A 14626-nucleotide genomic window follows, 5' to 3' on the forward strand; every position below is an offset into this window, starting at 1 on the left:
CTGCTGATATAGGACAAGAAGGCCAAAGAGTTTAGGGCCTGCTGAGCTGGGGTGCTGTTAAAAGCACCTCTTGTTTTGGGCAGGGATAACTAAAAGGATACACTTTAAGGAGTAAGGTGAACCTGAAATAAACCATCCTTCACATGAACTCATATTTTTTGGGTCATCTGGGAAGGCTAGAAAATCTTAAACTTTGAAAATGGATTAAGATGATTCTAGATTTCTAATTCTCCCAGATGCCTTGTAGAAGCAAACAAAAATTCTAGGTAGATAGATGACCACATCTGCGCTTCAAATTATTTAACAAATACTTTCAAAAAATGTCCAGCTCATGTGCACATTTCTCTCTCTCTCTCTCGCTCTCTCTCATACACACCCCCACACCCTCCCACCCCCACAGCTAGGTAAAAGAGTAGACAAGGTAACATGAACAAGAGCTAGCAAAGACAAAAGCAACAGAAGCACCCACTGGGACTCCAGATATTGGTAATATCAGACATTGATTTTAAAAATAGACATTATGTTTACTATGCTTAAGAAATTGAAAGCCAAGCTTAAAAATCATGTCAGGGAACTGTAAACTATAAAATGTGACATAATTTTTAAAAGAACCAAGCAGAAATTGTAGAACCAAAAAATACAATGACCAATATTGAAATTAAATAGGCAGGTTTAACAACAGATTAGATATAGCATAAGTAAATTTGTGAAGTAAAAGATGAGGATAGCAAAAACTTGGTAAAATAAAGCAAAGAGAGACAAAAGTATGGAAAATACAAAAGAGAGGTTAACAGGTGAGAAACAGTGAGACCATTTAATGCCCCAAAGGAGAATAGAGAGAATGGGGCAGAAACAGTCTTTGAAGAATTAATGTCTGAAGCAACTAAAACAGATTTCAGAGCTCAATAATCAAGCAGGATAAACAAAAAGATATCTATACCTGTAGAAAATCAAAAACAAGGAAAAAAATCAGCTCAGGAAGATGGATTTTCTTCAAAAGAGAAACAAATTGACAGCTGACTTCCCCATACCTACAGAATATAGTAGTATAATAGTGTTAATGTCCTGAAACTAAATAATCAAGCTAGAATCCCATAGCCAGTAAAAGTATTTCTCAATATAAAAGATAATGAACTTACCTATATAGATTAATGTCATAATTCATACAGTAAGAAGAATTAATTCAACTAACTTTAGAACATAGTGTTTTGACATACATTATTGGTGGGATATACTCTAAGGATGACGTGAACTGTAAAGCACTCTTGAAATTCATTTAGTGGTCTTGATTCTTAGTAATAACATTGGTTTTATACTGAAATTGTATACGTACTTATTATAAAACAAATAATTATGTTAACATTGGTGGGAACCAAAATTTTTAGCATAAGATAGCAGATATAGGAGTATAAATTCAAAGAAATATTTTTATTTTGAAATTAAAAAATATTTTTAAGTAATCTTAAAGTGGAATTGAAGATAACAATGTGTACCCCCAAGTTTTCTGACTTTTGAAATTATGTATTTCTTAGCTTTGTCTGCTAAACAAACAAATGTAGGAACAATGAGCACTCCTAGTACCCAGAATGTGTTCTCTAAATGTCATTGCTCACTAAAAAGGAGGAATGACTGTTTCCAGGCCTAAAGTAGAAATGTATAAGATGAGGGGTGCCTGGGTGGCTCAGTCAGTTAAGCATCTGCCTTTGGCTTAGGTCATGATCCCAGGGTCCTGGGATCAAGCCCTTCATCGGGCTCTCTGCCCAATGGGGAGTCTGCTTCTCTGTCCCCTCTTGCCCTCCCCCTTCCCCCTCCCCGCTCATGCTCTCTCTCAAATAAATAAATAAAATCCTTAAAAAAAAAAATGTACAAGATGAGCCTGGGTATCTTATGTTGATCCAGAAAGCAAAGAAGATATCAACGTCCATGAGATTATGTCAATTTCAGAAATTCTACTTCCAGCCATGAACAAATATCAGGGACTGGATTCAACCTCCTACCTTGAACAATTAAAAGAAAATGGACAAATTATATAAACAACAGATAGTATAGGACAGAGGGTCTAGAGAGAGGAGAAACAAATAAACCCTGTGTTACACCACTGTACTACCTAGAGAGAAGTTCATAGGGAGGGGATACCCAACAGGTGTCTAGTGGATCTCTCTGAGTTGCGAAGACAAAGTTCAGAGTTTAGGGAGGCCCAGGCAGCTAGAACTTATAGAGAAGAGTACCAAAAAGGAGATAAATACACAGAGAGAGCTCCAGGCAGAGGAGAATTCCTGGAGTACACACAGAGCTGGGAATGGTTTCTGTTTCTACCAGGCAGGATAGAAAATCTCGTATTTCATAAAGTATCAGTTGGGAGTCCTAAGAAGGGTTTGCCTGAATATAGTGGAGGAGTTAGCCCTAGCCCTAGCTTCCCTAGCCCTAGCTTCCCTGGTCCCACCTTACAAAGCTTAAAAGTAAGACCCAAAAGGCTTAAATTATTCCCAAGTAACTTTATAGTGTCCCAGAAAAAAATATTTACAGGAATACAAAAATGTCCTGCATTCAACTAGATAAACTTCACAATGCTGGGCATCCAATAAAAAATTACTTTGCATGCAAACGAGCAGGAAAATAGGACAAAATAATGAAAGAAAAAAAATTGGTTAATGAGAACTGCCCAGAAATGACATAGGTAATAGGATTAGTAAACAAGGACATTAAGACGGGTATAACTGTACCCATATATTCAAGGAGTGAGAGGAAAAAATTGAACATATTAAGTAAAGACACAAAAAAATATTAAAAAATACCCGAATTGAACATCTAGACATAGAAATGACAATTTTTAAGATGAAAATACACTGGATAAGATTAGTGACAGATGTACACATTGCAGAGGAAAAGATTAGTGAGCTTGAAGACATGGCAATAGAAACTAAAATGAAACCAAAAAGACTAAAAAAGTAAACAGAGCTTCAGTGAACTGTGGGATAACTTCAAGTGGCCTAATTCAGGGACATGTAATTGGAATCCTGCAGGGAGGGAGGGCAGATAACATATTTGAGGAAATAATGCCCCCCAAATTTCCAAATTTGGTGAAAAGTATAAACCTGAAGATGTAAGAAGATCCACAAACTTTAAACATAAGAAACTTGAATAAAATTATATCAAGACGCACCATAATCAAATTGGCTAAAGCCAGTAATAAAGAAAAAACCTTAAAAGTGGCTAGAGGTAAAAAGACACATTAACATACTGGGGAACAAAGATGAGAATTAGGATTTCTTATTGGAAACTATAAGCTAGGAGAAAGTGAAGCAACATTTTTATTTTATTTTTTATTTTTATTCTTTTTAAGAGAGGGCACATGAGCCAGGGGTGGAGGGGCAGAGGGAGAGGGAGAATCTTTTTTTTTTTTTTTTTTTTTAAGATTTATTTATTTTAGAGCAGAAGGGAGAGTGAGAGAAAGAATCTCCTACAGACTCGCCACTGAGTGCAGAACCCAACACAAGGCTCAATCTCAGGACCCTGAGATCATGACCTGAGCTGAAACCAAGAGTCAAATGCTCAACCAACTGCACCATCCAGGCTCCCAGAGAGGGGGAGAGAGAATCTTAAGCAGGCTCCACACTTAGCACAGAGCCTGAGATGGGGCTTGATCTCATGACCCTGAACATGAGCCAAAATCAAGAGTCAGACACTTAACCACTGAGCCACACAGGTGCCACTGAAGCAACATTTTTATTTTATTTTATTTTATTTTATTTTATTTTATTTTATTATTATTTTTTAAAGATTTTATTTATTTATTTATTTATTTATTTATTTATTTATTTGAGAGAGAGAGAACACAGAGGAAGAATGAGAGGGAGAAGCAGACTCCCCGCTAAGCAGGGAGCCCAATACGGGGCTTGATCCCAGGACCCTGAGATCATGACCTGAGCCAAAGGCAGATGCTTAACTGACTGAGCCACCCAGGTGCCCCAACATTTTTAAAATAATAAGAGAAAAAAACTTAACTTGGATTCTATACCAAGAGAAAATATTTTTTAAGAATGAAGGCAAAATAATTTTTCAGATGTATAAAAGACTTCAATCACCAGCAGATCTGTATTATAAGAAATGTTAAAGGAAGTGCTTCAGACAGAAGAAAAATCATATCAGATGGAATTCTGCATCTACACAAATAAGAGCACTGGAAATCATAACTATCTGGATAGATATAAAAGATTTTTGCTGTATTTTAAAAAACCTCTTTAAACAATAGTTGACTTTTTAAAGCAAAAAAAAAAAAAAAGCATGCCATCAGTATATACGATTTATAACCTATGTTGAAGTAAAATGAGTGACAATAGCACAAAGACCAAGAGGGGAGAAATGGAAGTATATTATTGCAGGATTCTTATACTTTGTGAACTGTTATAATATCATTTCAAAGTAGACAGTGATAAAGTTGTGTACTATAAAGCCTAAAGCAATCCCTAAGTTACTACAACAAAAAATTATAATGAATAAGTCGAAAAAGGGGATAAAATGGAATTACAAAAAACACCCAGTCCAAAATAGAATCCAAAAATAGAAAAGAGGGAAATACAAGGAACAAATGCAAAACATATAACAAGATGGTAGATTTAAACCCAACCATTGAAGTATTTATATTAAATGTAAATGGTTTCAACAACCCAATCAAAAGATAGTCACACATTTTGACTCTTCAGACACTCCACTCTTACCGAGTTTGCAATACCTCAAAACTCCCCTCGTTCTAAACAGTCAATGTGCTGGCCTTAGCTCCTATGTAAATGTCTTGGATTTGTGATAGAGACTTCATTTATGGGTACTGTCTCCCTTTGTTCTACTGTGACTTTTCATGATGCCCCACTGCCTATGGGTGAGGATTTTAATCTTCACACTTAATACTTCCTGTTTACCCTATTAAAAAGAGGATGAAAACAAAAAAAGATAAAGGAAAACATATTTCTGGTTTCTTTAGCCTTGGTTCAGGGAACTAAATATTAGTTCTTAACTGGATAATTTTGTCCTCAGAGGACATTTGGGAATGTCTGGGGACATTTTTGACTGTCATGACTCAGGGGGAGGGTGCTACTGGCATCTAGTAGGTAGAGGCCAGGGGTCCTGCTAAACATCCTAGAGTGCACAGCACATCCCCTGCAACAAAGAATTCTCTGGGGCGAGGGGAGGAGTGAAATCAAGAGAAGGAAACCATCCTAGAGGTGTGGCCCCCTTGGTCTTGGTTAGAGAATAGGGTCAGAGAAGGTAAGGAGTTTCCTTCTTAATCTGAATATACTCGATATTTCTTTGTATATACTTCTAGCATGTATCATACCGTATTTTACTGATTTTACCTGTATCTCTAGTACTATAAATATGATAACTCAAAGATAGGTATTAAATCTGAATATTCATCTTTGTATCCTCTAAATTTAATATGGTGTTTAGCCTGTAGTACCACTCAAACCTATGATGGAATGAGCAGGATCAATATGTAAACTCATTGTCCCAATACTATACCTGTAGCACACACTTATTAAACCCAGAATAATTTCTAGGGATTCTAGTGGATCTGTCTCTGGTGCCTCACACCTGTATTCACTGTGGAAAGGCTTAATACGTAATCATCTAGCACCCTAGTTTATTTCTGGGAGTGTGAACCAGGTCAGTGTTATGTTTGTTTTATGCAAATGAATACATTGTCATAAAAAACTAAAATTTGGTAGTTTTCTTTAGCAACTATACATATTTCTGTATGGACCTTCAGGTCTGCCTCTGATATTGCCAAGTCAGGAACAGCCAACTACTACTGTCTTCAAAGATACCTCTTATTTCATTGACTGGAAGAAATACCACTTGTGTATGGTGCCCGATTTGGATCTCAATTTGGATAGAGGTATATCTCCCTCTCTTTGCACAGGAATAAAGAAACCTGGAGAATATTAGAGAAATGCAAAGAAATATAAATAGCAGGTGTACATAAAAAATAAGTTGATCTGATGGTTTAGGTTGGGGGCCACTGGTGGGGGTCTGGCTAAGTTTGAGAATCTATGTGAAGTGCAGTAAACAGGTCAATAGTCAAAGCCGCATTAGAGCTAACTGTTTTGGTATTACATGTTAATGCTGCTTTTACTCTCATTTCCTCTACTGTCTCCTCTCTTCCTGGTCCTCTTGAGGTAGTCAGTAGGCCTCCATCTTGTAAGGACTTGTTCAGAGGGTTTCTGTTGTACCTTAGTCTGTCAAGTCTGGGGTTTTAGAAAGGTTAGTAACATCATTGAACTATTGTGGAAGAGAAATGTTTTCTAATGAAATGAGAAAATACACATAAAATTACTTATAAAAAATTAAAACACCATATAAATTCAAAGCAGGAGTATAAACCATATAGTAATCAACCTAGAAAGCTGGCTGTAGTATTCATGTAGAGCCTGATCACATTAACTTTGGGTGAATCACCCTGGGAGTTGGATGCTTAATAACTGGACCAAAAAATAAAACTGGAAAGTAGGGATATGCAGCCACGAGGTGGATCTAGGAGGTTTACAGTCTTGAGCTTGACCGTTGTTCGCTAGAATCCTCTGAAATTTAGAAGGTACTCTGGTAAACTGGATGCTGAGGAAGATGACCAGTGGGGAAGAGGCATTCTAGAGCTGTGACTGGTATGAGAAGACTGAAGCCTCCTGGGATGGAGAAGTATCTCAGGGGGAATGATAGAATCCTCTCTAAGAAGTAATCCTCAGAGTAAGGATTTTTTTTTTTTCTTGAGTAGGTAGTTGTTCCAGAGGGTGCATTGAAAGGAGGGTGTCTTTGAACAGGGCCTGTGGAGGTGAGTGGTTTTGTGAAGAAAGAATGCCTGGTCTTAACAGGTGGGATGTCATGCCATTAGAATTTTTGAATCTCTAGGGCTCTCCGTATCTCCTTTTCTCTTTCAAGTTTTATTTTCACGCTTTGTGAATTTCCTTCATTTTTTGTCAATTCTTGATGCCTGAACTTGCTCAGTTTACTTTGGAAATGAGTAATGTAGAAAATGTCCCCTCATCTTCTTCCCTCCCTCATTACTCCAAAGGACAGAACCAGAGTCCACATGGAGGTACTTCTCTGTATGGATCTTGGTGGAATTTAGGACTATCATGATTGTATTCTAAAGGGTCAAGGTGCTAGAAAGTGACTGTAGGGCATCAGATTACCTGGGAATACAAATATAATATAGTAATGTGGTTAAGAACACAGATTTTGGGTCTGTCTAAAACAGTTCCGCCACTTACTGCCTCATGTTGGGCAATGTATTTAATCTATTGGTGCTTTTCTTATCTGTAGAATGACATAAGAATATGTCCTATGCCATAGTGTTGTTGAGAAGTCTAAATGTTTAGATAGTCCATGTGAAGAATTTAACACAATAAGTGGCATGTAGTAAGCATTTAATACAAATTAGCTGTTGTCATTATCATTACTCAGGTTTGACTCTGACCTCTTCCTCTTACTAGTGATATCTACCTTAGAAAGTTGTATGGGGAATCAATAAATGTTTTATATTAATGTTTCCCAATAAATTCTAAGGAGTGCTATTTGGTTTGCATTTTGCACACCCAGTTATTTTGATGTTCCTTCTGCGAGTCGCTATTATTTGCTTCCATCATGTGGATAGAAAACAGTTTCAGGAGGAGAAGGGACTGTTCGAATTTAGATCTGTCTCAGATCCTTCTTTGTTTGAGGTATACGTTCTTTATTCACTTAGCATTTCAAGGGCTTTACTTATCTTAGAATACTGTGTAATATCTTGTCCTCCAGATTTGGTGCTTCCAGATGTGAGTTATCAGGTGGAATCCAGTGAGGGAGATCAGTCTCAGAATATGGACTCCCAGGGACAAACTCTGCTGCTTTTTCTCTTTGTGGATTTTCACAGCGGATTTCCAGTCCAGCAAACAGAACTGTGGAGTAGGTATAGGGGCTGCCAGTTTGGGTGTGCTTTAATGTTAAGAGAGTAAATAAAGGGAGACTTTATATGATGCAGATATTTGAATTACATATATTTCTGTAGAATAATGAATTTTAATGAAAAACCTTGCCTAAATAAGTTAAATTATATGCTCTATGGAAAAGGAACATCACTTAAATGATGGTATTCCCAGATTTAGTTGGCCAGAGATTAGTGGATTTCTTATAATGGTCTCTACAGAGTCTGTTACCTTAGATGAGTGGTTCTCAACCTTAGCTGCGTGATATATTACCTGGGGAGCTTCTAAAAAATGCCCACACCTCACTCCCAGGGATTTTGATTTCCTTGGACTGAGGCAGGTTTCAGAAATCAGTATGTTTTTAAAGCTCAGGCCTGAGAACTGTCCACCACGTTATCACTTTTCCAGGTAGAATCAAGAAACATTACCGGTGTTGCTTGGCCTTGATGCAGCATCTCTCTCAACTACAGCATAAGGAGGTGTGGGAGTGTATTGGTATGACTATGTGATTGCCACATAGACCTCTGGAAAGGGAGAAACTGAAATTGTTCAGGCATACAAAGGGGGGTGTTAGAGTTTATCTAACAAATTGGTGATAACCTGTTATCAGAAATGTTTTCTCTTTTTGGTGGTCCATGAAACACATGTATCAGAATCACCTGCATTATTTGAAAATGTGCTGCTTCCTGAGCCAAGGATTAACTCATTGTTTTTAGAGTGTAAAAATATGGTATGGCTCAAAAATCCACATTTTTAATAAGATTCTCAGGTAATTTTTAAATATAAAGTTGAAAACCACTGAGTGTGAGTGTGAGTTGGCTTTTATGCATTTTAATCCAATGAACACTAAGATATAAATTTTAGTGCTTTTTTTTAAGATTTTATTTATTTGAGAGAGAGTGCAAGCAGGCGGAGGGAGAGGGGCAGAGGAAAAGGGAGAAGCAGACTCCCTGCTGAGCAGGGGGCTTGATCCCAGGGCTCGACCAGGGATCATGGTCTGGCTGAAGGCAGATGCTTAACCAACTGAGCCACCCAGGGGCTCCAAATTTAATTGTTTCTCAATGCCCTCCTAAACTTAGAGGGAAATAGCAAGAAGTGGAGCTTATAAATGTCTGGAGAAAGGTTCATAAGCCTCCCTTTTGGTGCTCCCAATATGTTTCTGTGTTCTCCGTGAGCCAGTGTTTTTTCTTGGGACTCTACTCTCCATTCCAGTGCTTGTTTGATGTGGCCCTGCTCCCACTGAGTCATGAGAGAAAGGAGACAGCTTACATCCCCAGATCAGAAGAGCTCATGTTGACGGGTGCCAGCTGTTTATTGAACAAACTATTGTCAGCTGTAGGATTCTTCCTGCTGCCTGCCTTCTATGCTTCTCCTATCTTTCCCCAGTATCTATATATTGTTTAGGAGAGAAGCACACTGCTTTCCTGGGCTCTGGCTTGTAACTCTTTATTTGAAGAGCTTTTGTTGTCTGGTGCTCCATTGTTCCATTCATCAAGGCCCTGGAATGGGAGCAGAGAAGTGACCCAAACTAATGAGGCTGCCAGCAGGGAGGACAAAGTCAGGATACCTGCGGTTGTTACCTGGCCTGCACTCATACAGACAGAGGCTGATAAGAGAAGCATCTTAGTACTTAGTGAAAAGGACTTCAGGGTAGTAGAATCAAGAAAGCTGGGTTTAATTTTAGTTCTGCTACCAAATTGCCCAGTGATTTTTGGGAAACAAGTCACATAAATCATCTGTTCTTCCCTTTTCATATATAATGTGAGACTGTTAGACTAGGTGCTATCAAAGGCCCTTCCAAGTCTAAAGACCCTCTTAAGACTTAAGATCTATCTTTTGGCAGGTTTTTTTGTCGTTGTTGTTGTTCGTTGTTGTTTGGTTTTGATTTGGGTTTTTTTTTTTTTGCTTTTTTTTTTTTTTTTCTTTTTTGAGGTCTGCTAGAGGGATTACCACATTCAGTCTTCCCTAGGATGACATAAAGTCTGATACCATTTTCTGAATCCTATTACACCTGAAGAGCTCAGATTCCTCAAAAACCAGTGTTTCCTGTCATTCTTGTAGTATGTGATAGTTTATACATCTCTGCTTAGCTTGACTCTGAAGGCCTGTAGCGTCTCAGGTAGTGACACTCGATATAGGATTAAATAGAAATTCATCACTGCATTAATAAGCATACTAAGTATCTTTTTTTAAAAAAAGATTTATTTATTTGAGAGAGAGTGGGGAGGGGCAAAGAGAGAGAGAGAATCCTGAAACAGACTTCCCTCTGAGCATGGAGCCCAATGATGATGACGTTGGGCTTGATCCCAGGAGTCCGAGATCATGACCTGAGCCGAAATCAAGAGTCGGCAGCTCAACGGACTGAGCCACCCAGGAGCCCCCGTACTATGTATCTTTTTAAATTTCCTTACACATCTGGTAGTTTAGGGCTAGCCTTTGAAAAAGGATGTATGGTGAAGGTAGGTAGATATAGATATATGGATAGAGATACGGTAATTTTATCTTCTTTTCCCCTTATTCCTTCTCATATCCTTGAAAGCTTTCTCTAGAGCTGCTTTTAGGAAACAGATTGTGCAGAACTACAGTCTGTTTCCATGTGTCTTAAAAAAATCACTTAACTGGCCTCCTGCCCACCTTGTCATGGTAACTTTTCTATGATTAACTCATTATTTTGCTACAATGTTAAAGGCATCTGGTAGTATCAGCAGTTTTAGGGGAACAAACTTGTAGCTTTTTAATTAAATGTCTGCTTTCAAAAGGGGCCTAACTGATTTCTTGAGGCTATTCTTAGCACCAAACAATAGAAAACAGTAATCCATACGATATCATCATAGCAATAGCGATGTTTTCCCTTTGAATAATGCAATGTACATTTCAAAACACTTCATATGTATTATCCTAGTTTATCTGCACAACATGCCTGTGAGAGCAGGTGGTATAAAGCCAATTTTAGTTTTGAAGTGAGAAAAGTGAAGGGACTTGGTCACCACGTTAGTGGTAGAATTCACTCTAGAATCTGTGTTCTCCAGACTCCAATTTCAGACCCCTTTTGAGCAGACCACATTTTACATTCCTTTCTGGGAAAGCATCATGGTGCCTTGTGGTAGAAAACGTACCTTCTGGTTTGCATTTTTAATGCAGCCCTGAGAAAAGCCAGCCAGCTGTAGGCTGCTTCACCATACTGCCTTTGAACAGACTATTCAGGGGAGAATAGAAAAACAGTGAAAAATGCAATGTTAATTAAGGAGTACTTTCTCAGGTGTAAAGTGAATCTGTCTTCCCATGTCTGTTGTCTCCGGGTATTCCTTGCTAGCCTATTGTTGGATGGCATATTTTGCCTACTCTTACCTGTTAGCTTTTCTTCTGAGGTGCCTATGGTTACTTTATCAGAAACAGCCCCCATTTAAAAAGACCTTATATCAGCAGTCTCAGAGTCATCTTAGTGAGTGTTAACTTTTTCTGTCTCACGGCATATGTGAAAGGATTGAGACCCCGACAGTAAGAGTGGCTCACCACAACAGTGATGCTCGCACAGGAAGGGAGCAGGGTAGACACACTCTCCAAAAGGCCTTTCCTTTTTCTCTTCCTCCTCCTATCCTTTTGAAGTCACCAGTATCATTATTTATAGTATGTGGTATATATTTCTGTTTCTGATATGAATTAAACAGGATCCCTCCCTTGTTTCTTCAAGAATAATGTCAATCTTCACATTTAATTTTTGAAGTCTCTTTCATTTGTAAGTGGAATTGGGTGGGTTTATAAGTTGCTGGGGTTTTTTGTGGGGTTTTTTTGGGTGTTTTGGTTTTGTTTTTTGTCTAAAAAAGTAATTATTTGTGGATAGGCAAAAGTGGTCTCTTCTTCCAAGAGGCCTCTTTCTCATTCCTGCCCTGACTCATAGCACATAACAGCAGTCTTGAAGTTGGCCATTCTCATTCAAGGTTACCAATATTTTCCCTCCCTTTAGGAGTCCACACTTTGCTCACTACTCATCTCAGTGCCATCCTGACGGAGAGCCACAACGTAGTGCAAGATTCCGTCCAGGTTGCCGTGGACCAGGCCTTGGAACAGCATCACCACGCTACCAAGGTAATAAGAAATCCATAACTCCTTTTCTCCTACTCTAAGAAAAAGAATTAGAGGATATGACAGAGCCTGAGAGCCCTTCTTCCTCTTTTGTCACCTTGGCTGGTCCTTACATTGCGTCTAGCCTAGGAACTCAAGCTTTAACTTAGGATATGTCACTGTAACCAGCTTGTGTTACACCTCCTAATAGGTGAATTTGAGGAAATAAGGACAAAATAATAGAGAAAACTGATTAATAATGAGCCTTTTCCTTATCTGTCTTCCCTTCCCACACATACTTCTGGAGCTACTGCTTCACTAAATCATTCTTCTCTCATTTCCTAATGCTTTATAACATTACTTTCTCTCTCTTTTTTAAAAGATTTTATTTATTTGAGAGAGAGAGAGTGAGCAAGAGAGAGCGAACGAACACAAGAAGGCCGGGGTAGGGGGTGGGGGAGGAGCAGAGGGAGAGGGAGAAACAGACTCCCTGCTGAGCTGGGATCCTGATCCTGGGACTCCGGGATCATAATCCAAACCTCATGACCTGAGCCAAAGTCAGAGGCTTAACCAACTGATCAACCCAGGCGCCCCATCACTATCTCTTCTTATCTGACACTCTGATTTCCTCTATCCTGTATACTTTCGGTAACATATTTCTTAACTTCATATGGCCCCCTTTTCAGGGAAAATACAACCACACTAAGAAAGCAAAATTTAAAGCTTTTTTTAAAAAATAGTAAACGCATCTGTTTTATTGCCTAGTGTCTCATGGCTTATCTTTTCTGAATGTGTCTGTGTCAGTAAGTCATCTGTGTAAAAGGGGAGAACATTGTTTCAATCCCTAAATGTCATTTATATGGCATGATCTCAGTAAGTATTGTTGATGGAGGGGGAAGAATTGTTGAAATCTTGCTGTTACTGAAATCTTTGATTCCTTTGGGATTCTCTGAACCAGCAGCTTGGGATTATTATAAACTGCCATCTCTCCTTACTTATTATGTTCCTTAGGATCATCAGAAATTGCAGGCCTCACTCTCAGTGGCTGTGAATTCCATCATAAGTATCGTGACTGGAAGCACCAGCAGTAGCTTCCGAAAGATTTGTCTCCAGGCCCTTCAAGTTAGTAGGAGATTGGGGCTGCTTAAAAGTGCCAGGGTTTTAATGACATTCTACTACCTAACATAGTGTTATGCACAGAGCTTTTAGAAACATTATCTCATTTTATCCTACTGTTGTCCTACATAGTATCAGGCCTGTGGTGTTTTAAGAAATATTTATTGAAGAGATAGTATGCATGTACTATTTTATAAATGAGAATATAAGTTATCTAAAATTTCTACTTGCTTTAGGTCACATAGCTAGTTAACAGAGCTAAGACTAGACAGTGATTCCCACTTCCTTACTGAAGAATGTTTTGTTACCTCATGGTGACAGAAAACATTGGAAATAACTGAGTAGCCTTAAGTATTACACATATTTGGCAGTATGGAATAGTGTAACAATTGAAACCAGAGCCCTGAGTTCAATTCTTGGCTCATTTACTTACTTACTGGCTATGTGGACTTAGGCCTGTACTTAATTTCTCTGAGCTTCATCTATAAATTGGAAAAAATATTAGTATGTCAGAGGGTTATTACGAGGGTGAGGGCTAAGTGTGAACATGCATACCACATGGTAGGTTCTGAATAAATGTTAGCTTCTTTCCTTCCTTTTAGGAATGTGTGCTGACCAATTGGTATTATCAGTGGGGTGACCCATTCATTCCGTGTCTGTTGCTTTATTTCTTTGTACTTTTTTCTTGAAAAAATAGTATAATACATTCAAAATGTAAAATACCAGCTAATAATATTTATCACTGTAATTAAAAATTTTCACATATTATTTCATACAAGTTATATTGTATAGTTGTAACTGAAGAATTCTATATTCTTATATAATTTCACATTACCCCATTTCAACTGTTTTAAAATTTATATCAGTTACCTAGTTCCACTACATTGGTTTAATTTAATAAACCATTCCCCTAATGATAGGCATTTAAGTTACTTATATTCTTTTTGCCAATATAAACAGTATTTCAGTTAATACTTCTGTGTGATATCTTGCTTCTTCTGAATTATTTCCTAGATTAAATTTCTATAAGTGGAGTTACTAGGTCAAAGACTATAACACCTTTATAATCTAGTGCATCCTACAGCTTCAGTTTTCTGGGTCATGTGGATAGCACAGGTAATGAGAAGAATGCTACATTGGCAATCTTAAGGTCAGCCCTAATTTTTGGATTAACAAGCCATGAGATCTTAGGTGGGTCACTTCTCCTTTTTGGATTTCAGATTTCTCATCTATAAAATAGTGTGTTGTATTAGGTGATTACTCTTGTCGCCTTAACTCTAATATCCTGCAATTCTATACTAAAACATAGAGGTTATTAACCATTCCTTATGGATACTATTTTCTTCTTCCTTTTTTCCCTAAAAGACTTATCTGAGGAAAAGTTCTTATATCAGCCTTAGCTGAATATAGTGGAACCTCTGCTCTCCTGGAACTTGTTTTGAGGAAAGCAGTTTATATAACCCCTTTATGAACAGACAGATCTCTGGGATATG

At 38.0% G+C, this 14626-nt stretch overlaps 1 protein-coding gene across 1 annotated transcript in view; it reads left to right on the forward strand.

The window, feature by feature from the left end:
• The window catches only part of TOP6BL (TOP6B like initiator of meiotic double strand breaks), a 99129-nt gene that overhangs the window by 67334 nt on the left and 17169 nt on the right, over positions 1–14626 (forward strand). The window contains exons 9-12 of the mRNA XM_057317429.1: positions 5743–5893; positions 7789–7935; positions 11920–12041; positions 13029–13139. Of these exons, the coding sequence (XP_057173412.1) occupies positions 5743–5893; positions 7789–7935; positions 11920–12041; positions 13029–13139 (531 nt within the window). The remainder of the gene's footprint in view (positions 1–5742; positions 5894–7788; positions 7936–11919; positions 12042–13028; positions 13140–14626) is intronic.

This window comes from Ursus arctos, unplaced genomic scaffold (genome assembly GCF_023065955.2).
Source record: "Ursus arctos isolate Adak ecotype North America unplaced genomic scaffold, UrsArc2.0 scaffold_23, whole genome shotgun sequence".
Classification (NCBI taxonomy): Eukaryota; Metazoa; Chordata; class Mammalia; order Carnivora; family Ursidae; genus Ursus; species Ursus arctos.